The sequence below is a fragment of the Mandrillus leucophaeus genome, unplaced genomic scaffold (genome assembly GCF_000951045.1).
Source record: "Mandrillus leucophaeus isolate KB7577 unplaced genomic scaffold, Mleu.le_1.0 Scaffold652, whole genome shotgun sequence".
NCBI lineage: Eukaryota > Metazoa > Chordata > Mammalia > Primates > Cercopithecidae > Mandrillus > Mandrillus leucophaeus.
This window is the reverse complement of record NW_012107053.1, coordinates 1416266-1434722: the sequence shown is the minus strand read 5'-3', so window position 1 is coordinate 1434722 and position 18457 is coordinate 1416266. Positions and strand designations below refer to the sequence as shown.

Here is an 18457-nt window from a genome sequence, read left to right as displayed (position 1 = left end):
AAGAAAGAAGATGAACTTTCGGTAAGGAAGGTTAAAAAGAAAACAGAACAATTTTGTATAAGAAAGAATCTGTCTAGTAAATTTTTGTGCTAAAGTAAAATGGTTATTTACGAAAGAGGAAGAATGGGACAAAACTAAAGGCTTAAGCATATTACTGAAGATTTGAGCAGGTCATGAAAGGTTCAAGAAGGCTATAATTAGAAGGAAATTATCTATAAGCCTTGCTAAAGAGTGAGCATTAATATTAAAAGTACACTAATACAAGAGAGAAAAAGTCATATTTCTAGAGAAAAACTATAACACTCTTGTTATGGTTTTTAGCCTTGTGCATTATTTTCAAGTTCTTGGTATCTGCCTATAGAATAGACTGGATCCTGAATTATTCTAGATTCTTTCAATCCAACTCTCTACCATGGAATTACTAAAAATGCAAACTGTTCTCTTTCTGAAGCCCTATAACCTTAAACTTGGTGCATTTTAATGGACAAGTCTAATGTTCACCAAAGCACCTGTATTAATCTGTTTTCACACTGCTATAAAGAACTGCCTGAGTCTGGGTAATTTATAAAGAAAAGAGGTTTAATTGACACATAGTTCTGCATGGCTAGGGAGGTCTCAGGAAAATTACAATTATAGTGGAAGGCAGAGTGAAAGCAAGGCACATCTTACATGGTGGCAAGAGAGGGGAATCCATCACATGCTTTTATTTACTTATTTATTCATTCATTTATTTATTTTTGAGATGGAGTCTTGTTACGTCAACCAAGCTGCAGTGCAGTGGCTTGATCTTGGCTCACTGGAAACTCTGCCTCCCAGGTTTAAGTGATCCTCCTGCCTCAGCCTCCCAAGTAACTAGGACTACAAGCATGCACCACCACCCTCGGCTAATTTTTGTATTTTTAGTAGAGACAGGATTTCACCATGTTGGCCATGCTGGCCTTGAACTCCTGACCTCAAGTGATCCACCCACCTCAGCCTCCCAAAGTGCTGGGATTACAGGCGTGAGCTACTGTGCCCGGCCAAGGAATCACCACATACTTTTAAGCCATCAGATCTTGTGAAAACTCACTATCACGAGAATAGCATAGGGAAAACTGCCCCCATGATCCAGTCACCTCCTGCCAGGTTCCTCCCATGACACACGGAGATTACAATTTGAGATGAGCGAGACTCTGTCTCAAAAAAACAAAAAAACAAAACAAAACAAAACAAAACAAAAAATTAGCTGGGTGTGGTGGCACACACCTGCAGTCCCAGTTACTCAGGAGGTTGAAGTGGGAGGATCACCTGAGCCTGGGGAGTCGAGGCTTGCTGTGAGCTGAGATCGCGCCACTGCACTCCCACCTGGGTGACAGAGTGAGACCCCATCTCAAAAGAAAAAAAATAATAACTCCTGAACAAAAGTTACAGACTGAACCAGACACATAAAATAGATTTTCTACCCATTCATAGCGGTAGATACCTCAGAATGACAGGGCTTCCTCAGGAATCACTCACTACATCTGCACTTTGCCATCTAGTTCCTATGGCCATGGTCAATATCAAAAATTTAGAACAATGACATTTCCCTGCTGTTAGTTTTTAGTTTCATGTACCCATTCTTTAATGAGTGCCATATTCAGGTAAATTGCTATTCAAGGTAGAATATAATTCCCATTTTTACAAGGTCCTGAGCAATCTTGCACTGGGCCCTAAGTGAAGAACAGGCCCACCCAGATGAGGTGTACTTAACAAAGGCTACAGAAGGAGGGTACGCGAGGCACGTAATGTCTGGAGTTTGACAATTTTTCAAGAAGTCCAAAGTATTCTACATAAAAATGTGACCCAAGCTTTTCCCATTGCTCTCTATCTGGCAGATTTATGATAATGGGGCCATAATGCTTTAAACAAGACAGCATGCAGAGTAAATGACTCCTTAGCTCAGAAAGCAGGAGGAAATGCTTCTTTTATCTTCACTGTCCTTAAAAAATCCAGATAAGAGATCCCCTGCCTGCCCCACCATAAAAAAGCAAGTATTCCATGGAAAAAATAATCCCCATCAAAGCTACTTCTTAGGCCTAAAAGCTTTTAAGAAGGGTGATGTCAGCTTTATAACAGTCTTTCTTCCTCTGCAGTCTACCTTCTCAGTGCTCACCAATACCTGCCTCTTACCTTCTGGATACACAGAAGACTACCCTTCCCAGCCCCGGGCAGTCAGGTGGGTATGGCTAGTTCTGACTAACGAGTTGTGGGAGGAAGGGATGTGCGCTGCTTCTGGCTGAAGAATGGAGGGGCAGCCTTGAGATCTCCAAGTGTTTTCTTACCCTGTCACAGCAACCTAGGAGGCCGCGTGGTGGAGAAAGGGCAGCTGCAAGTAGAGATGTTTCTGTCTGCCCGTTGCCAACCTTAGCAGACATGGAGTTTAAGCAAGAAATAAACCTTTGTTGTGTTATATCAAGATTTGAGGATTAGCTTCTTACTGTCTGACAGCCTAGCCTAGCACATATTTCCCCCCCTTAACAGAAGCCATAAGTAGTTAGTGATTCCAGAAGTTCTCATTCTAGCATGATCCCAGGTCAAAAAATTCAGGGGAAAAAAATATCCATTTTATTGCGGTGTGATTGGCCCTGTGCAGTTAAATGGATCTCAACTCCTGCCATCCAGTACGTTAAAGGAAAGTCCAGCCAGGGATGGCAGATAAACATTCTCTCTCAGGTAAACTGTGATTGGTTCCTGGTGGCTGCTTGGAGATCTGTTTTGAAAATGATTCTCAGGCAAAAGTCTTGGCTACGCGGGGAAGTTGATGCAGTCCATTGCTGATGTCTGTTGAGGGCATGGGCACAGGGAGTCAGGGCACAGGTGGTGTTATCTGTCATCCTGTGTCTTACTACTATCAAAGGGAAGCTCACACACTTCCATGTGTCAGCAATGATGAGATCCTAGGGAGCCATTTGGCCCTGGCCTAAGATGCCTCCATGGAGAAAAATATTAAATTCAGTGGTAGATCTAGCACCAGTCCATTCTGAGCTTCCAGACTTACTCAGATATCTTAACCATGCTGTTGGAATCATGTTCCAAAAGGATGCTGTTGATGTCCTACTTTAGGAAGTAACTGTCTTAGTGACAAACCACCCAGAGAGCCAGATATGTAAAGCAATCAGAATTCAAAGGTGTTGATCCTTCTGACTCATCACCAGGATTCCCTACCTAGCTGCTATTCTAGATTCATCTTACTGTTTCACTTGGAGACACAGCCAAGGTTAAGCTGGGATACATGAGGCAACATTTCGAACAGTGCAGATATAATGCTTAGGGTCTGGCTATCCCATGGGAGAATTAGTTCCTTTTTCTTCTCCCTCCTACTCTTTACCTAGACCCTTCAGCTCACACAGTGACTCATCTTTACTAAGGGATGCACCGAGCCCAGCTTTTGCAAGAAGCTCCACAGTCTGCTCACTGTTTACAACAGGGATGTCCAATATTTTGGCTTCCCTGGACCACAGTGGAAGAAGAATAATTGTCTTGGGCCACACATAAAATACACTAACACTAATGATAGCTGATGAGCGAAAAAAAAAAAAAAAAAATCTCATAACGTTTTAAGCGAATTTACGAATTTGTGTTGGGCTGCATTCAAAGTTATCCTGGGCCACAGGTTGGACAAGCTTGGTTTACAATAAACTCAGGAGGCAGACACTTCCTTATTTATATACAAGGAGTCTCAAGCACAGAGAAGTTAAGAATCCAGGCCAAAGTCTCAATAAGTAAACCTGGAAATGCTTGATTTCAGAGCCCCGTGCTTGGCACGGTATGTGACAAAAACAAAAAAACAAAAGTAATCATCATGGCGGATGGGAGGCAGGATTAGACTGCAACTCCAACTTGGATGGACAGAGCAGTGTGCAGAGGCTCGCATTGTGAATTTTAGCTCCAGATCGACCGCAAGAACAAACCAGCAATTCCAAGAGGAGTCACAGACCCTCTGAAGGAAGCACACTGCTCCTGCAGGACCCAGGAAATACCCCAAATACTGTGGGTGCCCCAACTGCAGAAGTGGGAAAGGGAGAGCCTCCTCTCCTGAACACACGTCCCCACTAGAGAAACTGAAGGTCTATTTTTGGGAGAAGTTTCTGACCATACCTGGAGCTGAGTCAATTTAGAGGGCCGAGTGAAATACAGGGGCAGAGGAAGCAGCAGAAAGGTCCTGGGAGCTCGCTGGGTCCACAAGCAGGCCATTCCTGCCTGGCACCATAGGAATCTATCGGCAGGGCGGCCAGAGAAGCCGGGGGCTGGTGGGGAGAAACACCACAGGGAGAAGGAAATCTCCAGCTGAACTTTGTAACAATTTGAATGGGACAAGAAGCCTCCTGGCCAGAAGTCGGGGAAGGACACAATCTAGTGTGCAGACTCCACAGGTGGGGGATGAAACAAGCCCTTTTATTTTGCAGCTGGGAGGAGGGTAACCTGGGGCAAGTTCTCAGGTCCGGCTGCCCATTACCAGGAAACAGATTAGGGGCTGTTAGTGGGGACATGGTGGGAATGAGACTGGCCCCTCGCTTTGTATGGGAGCTGGGTGAGGCCTGTGACTGCTGGGTTTTCTCCACTTCCCTGACAATCTGCATGACTCAGCAGGCAGCCATAATCCTCCTAGGTACATAATTCCATTGATCTGGGAGCCTCACCCCCATCTCCCACAGCAGCTGTAGCAAGACCCACCCAAGGAGAGCCTGAGCTCAGACACGCCTAGCCTTGCCCCAACCCAATGGTGCTTCCCTATCCACCCTGGTAGCTAAAGACAAAGGACATACACTACTGGGAGTTCTAGGGCCCTGTCCACTGCCTGTTCCTTCCCAAACAACCACAGCTGATGCTCTCTGGAAAGCACCATGTCCTGGCAGGAGGCCAACCAGCACAAAAATAGAACATTAAGCCACCAAAGCTAAAAACCTTCACGGAATTCATTTGCACCCCTGCTACCACCTCCACTGGAACAGGCACTGGTATCCACAGCCGAGAGACACAAACACGATTCACATCACAGGACTCTGTGCAGACAACCCTCAGTACCAGCCCAGAGCCAAGTAGACTTGCTGGGTGGCTAGACCCAGAACAGAGACAACAATCACTGCAGTTCAGCTCACAGGAAGGCGCATCCATAGTGAAAGGGGGAGAGTACTACATCAAGGGAACACTCCACAGGACAAAAGTATATGAACAACAGCCTTCAGTGCTAGACCTTCCCTCTGACATAGCCTACCCAAATGAGAAGAAACCAGAAAACTAACTCTGGTAATATGACAAAAGAAGGCTGTTTAACACCTCCTAAGAATCATACTAGTTCACCAGCAATGGATGCAAACCAAGAAGAAATTCCTGATTTACCTGAAAAATAATTCAGGAGGTTAGTTATTAAGCTCATCAGGAAGACACCAAAGAAAGGCAAAGCCCAATACTAGAAATCTAAAAATCGATACAAGAAGTAAAGAAAGAAATATTCAAGGAAATAGATAGCTTAAAGAAAGAACAATGAAAACTTCAGGAAACACTGGACACACTTATTGAAATGCAAAATGCTCTGAACGTCTCAGCAATAGAATTGAACAAGTAGAAGAAAGAAATTCAGAGCTCGAAAACAAGGTCTTCAAATTAACCCAATCCAACAAAGACATAGAAAAACAATAAGAAAATATGAAAGAAGCCTCCAAGAAGTCTGGGATTATGTTAAACAACCAAACCTAAGGATAATTGGTGTTCCTGGGAAGAAGAGAATTCTAAAAGCTTGGAAAACATATTTGGGGAAATAATCAAGGAAAACTTGCCCGGCCTTGCTAGAGACCTAGACATCCAAATACAAGAAGCACAAAGAACACCTAGGAAATTTATTGCAAAAAGATCATTGTCTAGACACACTGTCATCAGGTTATCCAAAGTTAAGACAAAGGAAAGAATCTTAAGAGCTGTGAGACAGAAGCATCAGGTAACCTATAAGGGAAAATCTATCAGATTAACAGCAGATTCCTCAGCAGAAAACCTACAAGCTAGAAGGGATTGGGGCCCTATCTTCAGCCGCATCAAACCAAACAATTATCAGCCAAGAATTATATATCCAGTGAAACTAAACATCATATATGAAGGAAAGATACAGTCTTTTTCAGACAAACAAATGCTGAGAGAATTCACCACTACTAAGCCACCACTACAAGAACTGCTAAAAGGAGCTCTAAGTCTTGAAACAAATCCTGGAAACACATCAAAACAGAACCTTAAAGCATAAATCACACATGACCTATGCAACAAAAATACAAGTTAAAAAGCCAAAACAAAAAAACCAAAGTATACAGGCAACAAAGAGCACGGTGAATGCAATGGTACCTCTCATCTCAATACTAACATTGAATGTAAATGGCCTAAATGCTCCACTTGAAAGATACAGAACCAAAGAATGGAAAAGAACCCACCAACCAACTACCTGCTGTCTTTAGGAGACTCACCTAACATGTAAGGACTCACATAAACTTAAAGTAAAGGGGTGGAAAAAGGCATTTCATGCAAATGGACACCAAAAGTAAGCAGGGGTAGCTATTCTTGAATCAGACAAAACAAACTTTAAAGCAACAGCCGTTAAAAGAGACAAAGAGGGATATTATTTAATGGTAAAGGCTTTGTCCAACAGGAAAATATCACAATCCTAAACATATATGCACCTAACACTGGAGATCCCAAATTTATAAAACAATTACTTATAGACCTAAGTGGGGGACTTCAATCCTCCATGGGGAGCACTAGGCAGGTCATCAGACAGAAAGCCAACAAAGAAACAATGGATTTAAACAAATGAACTTTACAGATATATTCAGAACATTTCATCCAACAACCACAGAATACACATTCTATTCAACAGCGGATGTAACCTTCTCCAAGATAGACCTTATGATAGACCATAAAACAGGCCTCAATAAATTTAAGAAAACTGAAATTACATCAGGCACTCTCTCAAATCACAGTAGAATAGAACTAGAAATCAACTCAAAAAGGAATCTTCAAAACCATGCAAATACACGGAAATTAAATAACCTGTTCTTGAATGAGCATTGGGTCAAAAATGAAATAAAGATAGAAATTTAAAAATTCTTCCAGCTAAAAACAATAATGACACAACCTATCAAAACTTCCGGGATACAGCAAAGGCAGCTCTAGGAGAAAAGTTCATAGCCCTAAACACCTACATCGAAAAGACTGAAAGAGCACAAACTGACATTCTAAGGTCACATCTTAAGGAACTAAAGAAAAAAGAACAAACCAAACCCAAATCCAGCAGAAGAAAGGTAATAACCAAGATCATCCGAGCAGAACTAAATGAAATTGACAAAACAAAAAAAATAGAAAAGATAAATGAAGTATAAACCTGGCTCTTTGAAAAGATAAATAAAATTGATAAACCATTAGCAAGATTAACCAAGAAAAGAAGAGAGAAAATCCAAATAACCTCATTAAAAAATGAAACAGAAGTTATTACAACTGACACCACTGAAATACAAAAGATCATTCAAGGCTACTATGAAAGACAATTTTACGCACATAAACTAGAAAATCTAGAAGAGATGGATAAATTCCTGGAAAAATACAACCCTCCTAGCTTAAATCAGGAAGAATTAGATATCCTGAGCAGACCAATAACAAGCAGCGAGATTAAAATGGTAATTTAAAAATTACCAACAAAAAAGGTCCAGGACCAGAGAGATTCATAGCAGAATTCTACCAGACATTCAAAGAAGAATTGATACCAATCCTTTTGACATTATTCCACAAGATAGAAAAAGAAGGAACCCTCCTTAATTTATTCTATGAAGCCAGCATTATCCCAATACTAAAACCAGGAAAGGACATAACCAAAAAAAAAAAAAAAAACTACAGACTGATATCCTTGAAGAACAGAGATGCTAAAATCCTTAACAAAATACTAGCTAACTGAGTCGAACAACATATCAAAAAGATAATCCACCATGATCAAGTGGGTTTCATACCAGGGATGCAGGGATGGTTTAACATATGCAAGTCAACAAATGTGATACACCACATTAACAGACTAAAAAACAAAAACACATGATCATCTCAATAGATGCAGAAAGCGCATTTGATAAAATCCAGCATCTCTTTATGATTAAAACTCAGCAAGATCGGCATAAAAGGGACATAACAATGTAACAAAAGCCATCTATGACAAACCCACAGCCAACATAATACTGAGTGGGGGAAAGTTAAAAAGTTCCCTCCGAGAACTGGAACAAGACAAGGATGCCTACTCTCACCACTCCTCTTCAACATAGTATTGGAAGTCCTAGACAGAGCAATCAGACAAGAGAAAGAAAGAAAGGGCATCCAAATCGGTAAAGAGAAAGTCACACTGTCACTGTTTGCTGACGATATGATCATCAGCAAACCCTAAAGACTCCTCCAGAAAGCTTCTAGAACTGATAAAAGAATTCAGCAGGCCAGGCGCAGTGGCTCATGCCTGTAATCCTAGCACTTTGGGAGGTTGAGGCAGGTGAATTGCCTGAGCTCAGGAGTTTGAGACCAGCCTGGGCAACACAGTGAAACTCCGTCTCTACTAAAACACAAAAAATTAGCCAGGCGTGGTGGTGCGGGCTAAAAAGTGGGCTAAAAACATGAATACACAATTCTCAAAAGAAGATACACAAATGGCCAACAGATATATGAAAAAATGCTTAACATCACTAGTGATCAGGGAAAATGCAAATCAAAGCCACAGTGCATTATCACTTTACTCCTGCAAGAATGGCCATAATCAAAAAATCAAAAATCAGGAGATGTTGGCATGGATGCAGTGATGAGGGAACACTTCTACACTCTTGATGGGAATGTAAACTAGTACAGCCACTATGGGAAATAGTATGGAGATTCCTGAAAGAACTAAAAGTAGATCTACCATTGATACAGCAATCCCACTACCAGGTATCTACCCAGAGGAAAAGAAGTCATTGTATGAAAAAGGTACTTGCAGACACATGTTTATAGCAGCACAATTCACAACTGCAAAATCGTGAAACCAACCCAAATGCCCATTAATCGACAAGTGGATAAAGAAACTGTGATATATACATCAAAAGAAATCACAGATAAAACAAACACATGAAAACACATCCCATGCTCATGGATGGATAGAATCAATATCGTGAAAATGACTATACTGCCAAATGCAATCTACAAATTCAATGCAGTCTCCATCAAAATACCACCATCATTCTTCACAGAATTAGCAAAAATAATTCTAAAATTCATATGGAACAAAAAAATACACATATTGTTGGTATATGTATATATTTTGTATATATATTTTGTATATATATTGCATATATATGTATATACATATATATGTATATATGGTGGGACACTACTGAACCATAAAAAGGAATGAATTAACAGTATTTGCAGCAACCTGGATGAGATTGGAGACTGTTATTCTAAGTGAAGTAACTCAGGAATTGAAAAGCAAACATTGTACGTTCTCACTGATATGTGGGAGCTATGAGGATACAAAGGCATAAGAATGAAACAATGGACTGTGGGGACTTGGGGGGAAGAGTGGGAGGGGGTGAGGGATAAAAGACTACCAATATGGTATAGTATATACTGCTCGGGTGATGGGTGCACCAATATTTCAGAAATCACCACTAAGGAACTTCCTTATGTAACCAAATACCACCTGTACCCCAGTAACTTACGGAAAAAATAACAAATCTGGTTGCTTGCTAACATCTTCAGTTCAATAGAAGGAAGAGATTAAAAATTGCCAATCTGAGATAGTGTAGTGGTTAATGACAGGAACTTCAGCGCCGAAGAGACTTTAGTTTGAGGTTTGACTCCACATTTTTTCTTTAACCTATGAAGCCTTAGACAAGTGTCTCAGCCTCATGTTTCTTATCTGTAATGTGGTAACATGGAATTTACTTCATCTTCCTGTGAGGACTTCGTGAGATATAAAGTAATTCGTTGACCCTGGCATCAAAAAAAAATGGCTCTTATTATTTTCAATGTTGTCTTGTCCTTCCCCCCACACCCTAATTATCACAAGCAAACTTAAAATTAGTTGTTTTCTACTAATATTGGCTATATGGAAAAAAACAACGTCCACTTAAGAAAAAAATTCCTGCCAAACAAATAACAAGTTTGTTAAGACCTAAAAGCCTTTATAACAGATTTATTTCAATGTTTTTTCACATGTCTGATTCTTTCACTTTTCTATTATTAAATACTGCAACCAAATGTCATATCTTATGCTGTGTCAGACTGTGTACAGAAGCATTCAAAATGTGGTCCTGATGGAAGATCCATTATTTTCTTAAATGTTAAAAAAAGTTATTTTTCCTTTACCTTGTTAGAAGCATTCAGGGTTACAATGACCTCTGTTCTGTGATTGAGCATTGTTCAGAACAACCATCAAAGAGAGACCGTCTAGCGGCAAAAGTGAACTGCCAACTGGAAGGCTACAAGGCAAGTCTCAACTACCCAGGGTTGCCATGACACCACACGGAAGTGATGATTAGTCAGGGATCTCCAGAGAAAACAGAACCAACACAATGTGTGTGTGTGTGTGTGTGTGTGTGTGTATAAAGATAGAGTTTTACTTTAAGGAATTGCCTCATGCAACTTGGGGGGCCAGCAAGTCCAAAATCCGCAGAGTAGGCTGGCAGGGTGGGGACAGTCCAAAGGCAGTGTCCTGGTAGAATCCCTTTTGGCTTGAGGAGGTCAGTCTTTGTTCTCCTAAGGCCTTCAGCTGACTGGATAAGGCCCACTCACAGCATGGAGGGTAATCTGCTTAACCCAAAGAGTACTGATAAATAGTACCCTCAACTAAGAAATACCTTCACAGAAACATCTAGAATTGTTAACACATAAAATTAACCATCACAGAAAGTCATATTCTATTTTGTGCTAGTGTTCCTAGTCCTAAAATCTCCTGTCTTCTACATCACACACATCTATCTCAATAACCCACAAAAATCCATTGGTTCCTCTGAGGAAAAGGAAGATAACAGGGTATTATTAATCCCTGACCACTCTATGAGTTGTGCCTTAATCTGAGTTTATTCTAGGCTTTTCTTACCCCTCTTGTAACCCACACCACATTTTCAAATTCCCCGGGCCAATATAATAGAAGTGAAGCATGTGCAAATATTTACAATGACATGAAGAGAGAAAAAGGAAAGCTCGTGTCTTTTTAGTGGCTGTTAAATAGACTCTCAGCCATATGTCTCCAAATGCTTCAATAAAAATGTTTTCCTTTCATTTAAAATCTTTGTGTTTTTTTGTTTTTTTGTTTTTTTTTTTTTTTTGAGACAGGATCTTACTCTGTCATCCAGGCTGTAGTGCAGCAGCACAATCACAGCTCACTGCAGCCTTAACTTCCTGGGTTCAAGTGATCCTCCCGAGTAGCTGGGACTACAGGTGTGCACCACCATGCCCGGCTGATTTTTGTATTTTTTGTAGAGACAGGGTTTTGCCATGTTGCCCAGGCTGGTCTCAAACTCCTGAGCTCAAGCAATCCTCTCAATTCCACCTCCCAAAGTGTTGGGATTACAGGCATGAGCCACCACACCTGGCTGTGTTTACATTTTTCTTTCTAGCCCCTGATATCTACAAATAGCTGAGTGATGGCAAGAACTGTTCCCTTTGCACAGGCATTTGTCATAGTTGAAGTGCAGGCTGAAGAGTGAACAACAGATGCTGGAGGCTGTGATGAGACACAACCATGAAAGAGAGCTGCTCCCAGGCTGTGAAGCAAAAATAAGATACTGAATATAAAAATGCAAGGATTCCTGTGAAACTTCTTCTATTCACTCTCCCAGAGCATGGGAAAATGGCCTTTGACGCAGCCTCTGGCTGCTGGCTGTGTTCAGCCAGTAGGGAGCAATGATGAGAAATGGGAAGGAGGAAGAAGACTGAGGTATTGGTCTTCACTTTGAGGCTCCTTCCCTGAGAGGTCACACTGGACTAGCTGTGTCCCTTAGCCCAAAGTCACAGCTACTCTCAGCAGACTCGCGGGTTCCAGTTGTGGCCCCACTCCTTGCTTCCTGGGATCTAGGATGGCTGCTCCTCAGTGTTGCCAGCCTTGCTGTCCTGCATGAGCCTGTGTAGTTGCCCTCTTCCCTGTCCATAACTTCTGAACAGCCCCTTTATCAAAAACTTTTTTTTTTTTTTTTTAGACAAGAGTCTGGCTCTGTTGCCCAGGCTGTAGTGTGGTGGCACGACCTTGGCTCACTGCAACCTCCCGGGTTCAAGTGATTCTTGTGCCTCAGCCTCCCAGGTAGCTAGGATTACAGGTACCCTCCACCAAACCAGGCTAATTTTTTGTATTTTTAATAGAGACGGGGTTTCACCATAGCCAGGCTGGTCTTGAACTCCTGGACCCAACTCATCTGCCTGCCTTGGTCTCCCAAAGTGCTGGGATTACAGGCTGGAGCCACCGTACCAGCCAAAAACTCTTTTAATTACTGTTGCCTCCTGGTGCTGACTAATAAGGTATTGAATGTTCTCTGTTTTCCCTTTTATTAAAAATTTGGTATAAAATACATAAATCCTTTAAGATATTTCTGAATTTTTTACAAGCCATTAGTGAACAAATGCTTTTTGATGTTTCTCAGTGTTCTTTAAGCACTCATGTAATACTTCAATCTAAAGCGCAGCATCATCACAAGTCCTACCATGTTATGAGAATTATGTAAACCACAGTGTTGGCCTTTGTATCCTAGTTTCAAGAAAACTCTGTTAAATTTATTAATCATTGTCAATAGTTAATTGAGTTGAGTATCCAGGAACAACTATTACTCTGCTTCTTGAAATAATTTTTAAAACTAGTTTTCATCCTATTTTGCTATTGTCTTTTCCACTGTTTTTAATATGGTGAATCATCTAAATCCTTTTGGGAATATGGATAAAATACATTGTAATTAATAAACATTTCAATGTAAAAATCAGGCCCCACATCATCATTAAGACTGTAGGAAAGGACCAAGAAACCCAATTTCATAAAAGTCCACTTGAAAATAAGCCCAAGGCGCAAGAAACAAAAAGCCAGGAGAATAGTTGGATCCAATCCACAGGCATCTGGGTTCAGACAGCAAATCCATAACCACCCCCTTCTCTTCATCCACTGGAAGCACCTCCAGCCCTGGGTAGTAGTTTCCATTTCCTCAGTCTCCTGTGAGGCTTAAGAGACATTTAGGAACCGCCCAAACTTACTCTTGGTGTGGGGCTCCTGTCTTGGTCAGCAAGGTCAGCACAAAAAACATAAAAATCACGAAGACTGCAAGACCAACCCAAAATCCAATCACAATGGAATCTGCAAGACAGTTAATACTGCAATTAGTATTTCACAGTAGTTTAAAACTTGAACATTCAAGAATCAGAGCTTCTTGGAGAGGCTTTGGTACACGAAACATGAAAGGAAATCAACAGTCTGATCCGCAGTTGGCTGGAGATTGATAAGATGGAAACGATGACGGGGAGGGAAGAGTCTGCTCCGCCTCCAGGTTTCTGTCTCAGATAGCACGAAGGGATTTAGGCCTCATTGACTCATGGTTTCCGTATCTCAAGGAAGGAACCTAGGCCAGAGCATAGGTTATCTTGGGCCTCAAGATTCCACTCGTGTGTGTTGAGTTAGAAAATAAAATGTGTAGCAGACTACCAACTCAAGTTTTAAGTGCATTTGGATTCCTACTGTTAAAAGAAAAACTTTGGACAAATTAAATTTGACAGATATTAACTGTGCAAGGAAAACAAAATTCTTGAACCGGGAAGCTCCCAGAATCAGAACAGATTCAGAGAGACTCTGGGCTGCCTCATGGTTGGTTAAGATTTAGGAACAGAAAAAGGAAAATGATGTACAGGAAAAAGAAACGAGGTATGGAAACAGCTGGATTTGAACACCATTTGAACAGCTGTCTGCCTGTGAGTGCCTGAAGTGTAGCTGTGTGATTAGCTGAGACTCAGCTATTGTTATGGAAGCATTCGCTGGGTTTTCAGTTTGCTTACCTAGTAAGCTAGGTCACAGCTCATACCTAAGAATGCAAGTATGCAAATATGGAGGCCTTCTTGGGCCAAATTTTAGTTCAGAAACTCTATTGGTTAGCAGCTCAATTAGGTAGCAACTTTGCATTCTCACTTATGTTCACCATGGAATAATTCAGGCTGTCATTACTTCTTGCAGAGAACATACAGATGGCCTCTTGAGTGCTCTCTCTGCCTTCTTCTGCCTTCTGCCTTTCCCTGTGCTTTATTTCTGTACAAATCTGCTTTAATCACAGCCCTGATAATATTGCTCTTTCGTGAAAAGCTCTCCAACAAAAACAGAACTGACCCACTTTTCCAGATTAAAAGAGATTCCATATGTAAAGCACTTCATACAATGTCTGACAGCTGAGAAAACGGTACACCACAGGTGCTGGCTACTGTCATTAGAATTGTCATTTTCTCCCAATTTACCTCACTTTAAAAACCATGTGTTTCCAATCATACTAGGGGACATTGTGTCCCTGTATTTACCGTAACCTTAGCCATGGCTTCCTCACAGCCACACCTTACCAGGGCTCTGACCACTACTTGCCTGGAACAACTTTTCCCAGCCTGGAGCTAATGAAAGTGTATCCATCCTATACTAAGAAGCTTATCTATGTGGAAATACACTAAGGATGCTTAGCAGTTTTCTAAAAATAAGTGATTGGAGTTTAAATATCAAATGTGTTTAAACGCAAAGCTTTATTCTAATTAAATTATGTATGTGTAGCACTTTTTCCAAAGTGAAGAAATCAGATTAAGAATTTACTCTGCATAATTCATACTTTCATCCTCCACATACTATTGCCTAGAGGTTAACAATGTGTATTCAGCACTCTGAAAAACTAATGTGTCTAACCTTAAGTGCCAAAGAAATAGAAATTGTATACTTTGCGTTTTAATATAGTAGAAATGAGGCATAAAAAAAGACAAGGACAAATACCAAACACCACATGTACTGAGGTACAACTAACATGAAACAACAAAATCTCAACTATCTAGGTGTGGACTATGAAGAAACATTGTACAGTTAAATAACAGTTCCCTGCACTGTACTTTATCAACTGCCTGCATAGCAAAAGCAAATTCTAAAATTATACACCAATGCTATATTTAAATCTTCGGTTTAGAATTGAATCATGTTGATTGACATTTTTCAAATCTGTGTACTAGGAAGGTGTTCTCCTAAGGACAGCTTTCACACTGCAAATGGTGGACTGACTCCTGGAGGCAGAGGAAAGTGTGCCCTCAACCCAGCCCAGTCCCCCTTCCCTCTGCCCTTCTAAGTGCCCCAGGGAGCTAATCAAAAAGCAGCAATAATGTGAAGCATGGGAGGGCTACAGCCTTCAGAGAAGTCAGGCGGCGACAGTGTTGGGGAGAGGAAGGCTGTGGGTAGAATCTGAGAATCCTCGTGATCCAACAGCATTTCCAAACATTTCTTTAATAATGCGGCATCTATGTTTTCCATGGCAATATGCTTTAAGTAGCTCTGCTTATTCACATTCCACTTTGAACAAAATGTAGCTTCCTCAAGTTATTTCCACTAATTTCCCCCAATCTCATCTTCTGCCCTATGACCCATCCCCAGGGGACTTTCTCACCCTGAGCCTCTTACAAGAAACGTCAGAGATCCCCATCTCATCCCAGAAATATCCAAACTCTCCTGAAGTTTTATTCACATGTTAAGTTTCATGGGCATAGGCACTACAGTAAGATGGGAAAAGTGGAGCCCCTTGTCTTCCCAAAAGCATCCTTTTCTGGGAAGAAGTCAGAATAAAGTTTTATACAGAGCAAAGCTCCAATGTGGCTAGATGGTTAAGAAAGTCAAAAGAAGCCTTCCAAAGGAGTTTCCACCACAGCCAAGCTACCACAGTCTGTCCTGTCTAGACACTGATCTACTTGGAGACTACTATTGTAAGGGGGTAGAACAATTGCCCAGGGGAATTGCAAATGGAATATGTCATAATAAAGTAACTCCCCTTAACCTAACCTTTAGTGAATGGAATGGAACAAGAGAGCTGAAAGCTGACATGATTTTTTTCCTTCCCATTCTAGGGTAGGACTAGGTTAACTACTCCATCCAACTCGCCCTCCTCTCCACCTCTTGAGAATAAATGGTGAACTTCCCATTTCGTGGTTATATGAAAAACAAGGGTTAATACTTCACTTGAAAGAGAGGGTTCATGACACTGTCCTCATACTGCTTTTGGTTCCTAAGGCACTAGGGTCAATTCTGTGATATGAATTGCTGGCAAAGAGCCAACAGTGATGTTCCCACACTTGTCTCTACTGTCTTACTCCAAGCTTTACAAGTTCTAGCTCTGTTTCTCATCCTAATGACCTGGCTTCTTGCTGAGTCATCCATGCATAGGTCTGATATCCGCCAGGCAGCACATAAAAAAGCATGGATTTGGCCACCACTGATACCTCATATTATGAGGATATTCCTTCAGTTTTTTTCTCAACACATTGGTCAGAGTGGTCCTGCTAAAATGTGATTGTCCACTCATTGACTCATTAGCTTTTGCTTCTGCTGCTTTAAGAACACCTTGTCTTACCCAGCCACGCCCTTCATAGACGACCCATTCCTCTCCTTCCCTTTATAGCAAGACACTTGAGAGATTTGTCTGTACATGCTGTCCCCAATTTCTCTCCTCTCATTTTTTCTTGAACCAATTCCATCAACCTTTTACCCCCAGCACCCCACTAAAACTGCTTTTCAAACCATTGCCAGTAACTTCTACATTATAAATCCAATGGTCAAATCTCAGTCTTCAATTAACTTGACCTAATAGCAGCATTTGACACAGACTGTCTTTGCAACCCTTTTTTCAGTTGGCATCCAGAAAACAAAAATTGCCCAGTTTTCTTCCTACTTTCTGTACATTCCTCTCAGGCACCTATACTGCTATGCAACCCTCCAACTTCGAAACACAAGCGTGTCCAGGGCTCAGCTTTGGACTCTTCCGTTTTCTATCTACACTCACTTATCCAGCCTCTTGGCTTTGAACGCATACTATTTACATGCTGATGACCCTCAAGTTTACAGCTTTCCCCACCCTCTCCTCCCTTGTCCTCCTGGATATGTGATAGGTGTCTCAATTTAACAAGTCCAAAACGGAGCTCCTGGCGTTCCTCTCTGAAACCTCCTTCTCCCATACTCTTCTCAATTTGTTAAAGGTAATTCCATCCTGCCAGTTACTCAGGTCACAAATCTTCAAATCATTCTTGACTCTTCTTTCTCTTACACACCCCACCAATCCATTGACAAATCTTGCCAGATCCGTCTTTTAAAAACATCCAGAATGTATGCCTTTCTCACCACTTCACTCTCCCTACCTGGCTCCAAGCCACCATCATCAGCTGCCTGGACTATGGCAAAGGCCAGGTGAATGGTCTCTGCTTCTAATTTCATGCCTTTCACTCCCCAGTTGCAAAGTGATGCGTTGAAACCTAAGCCAGATGGCACTCCTCTGTTCTAGACCCTCAAGTAACTGCTCAGAGTAAAAGGCCAAGCAAAGTCCTTAGCATGACCTCTGAGCGCCCCCACCATGTCCATGTCCCCAGAGCCTCTCTGACTTCATTTCCTGCTGTTCTGCCTCTTATCACTCCCTTGGTATCACGCTGGCCTCTTTGTTCTTTGCATGATCCAGTTCACTCCCGCCAAGGATCCTTTGCTGGAATGTTTTTCCCCGAGATATATTATAGCTCAATCTCTCACTTCCTTCAGGTCTTTTATCAAATCTCTCCTTCTCAGTAAGGCTTTCCATGGCCACTCTATCTATACTGTCACCTCCACACTTCACATTCCTTTCCCCCCACTCTATTTATCCTTTTATATTGCCATCTGACATTATCTATTTAACTATTTATTGTCTGTCTCTCCCACTAGAATGCAAGCTTTATAGGAGGAAACATTTTTGTCTTTTCAGTTCACTGTTGTCTCTCCAGTGCTTAAAATAGTACTGCACATACAGGTGCTCAATAGATAGATATTGAATGAATGAATAAATAAATTTCTACTCTGTTGGTGCCAAATTTGTGTAAGATACATGTCCACTTCTGATACATGATAAGGTTTAATTCGGGATTCAAAACCAATGGCATAAGAATTATCAATGACTATCTGAGGTTGTTTCTCAGATGAAACACGCTTTGAAGGTAGGAATCTTAATTTCAGCAGAGGAACTTAGTCTAAAGATGGAGCTATTGTTGCCAAGTATGATCCATTACAGGTAAGGCAAATAAAGATAACTGTTATGGTCATTCCTGTCCTCAATGAGGGCTTCCCCTTGAAATGTCCTGCTTTTGTTCTTTTGAATCTGCATCTAATTGGCTTTGTATTTTGCCCAGCAAAACAAGGAGTCATACTTGAAGGTCAGAATCACAGCATTTTTAAATGAAA

At 41.3% G+C, this 18457-nt stretch overlaps 1 protein-coding gene across 4 annotated transcripts in view; it reads right to left on the bottom strand.

Moving 5' to 3' along the window:
- The window catches only part of MRAP2 (melanocortin 2 receptor accessory protein 2), a 58017-nt gene that overhangs the window by 15791 nt on the left and 23769 nt on the right, over positions 1-18457 (bottom strand). For all 4 annotated transcript variants that reach the window (XM_012001203.1, XM_012001204.1, XM_012001202.1 and 1 more), the window contains exon 3: positions 13240-13339. In XM_012001203.1, coding sequence (XP_011856593.1) covers positions 13240-13339 — 100 coding nt within the window. The remainder of the gene's footprint in view (positions 1-13239; positions 13340-18457) is intronic.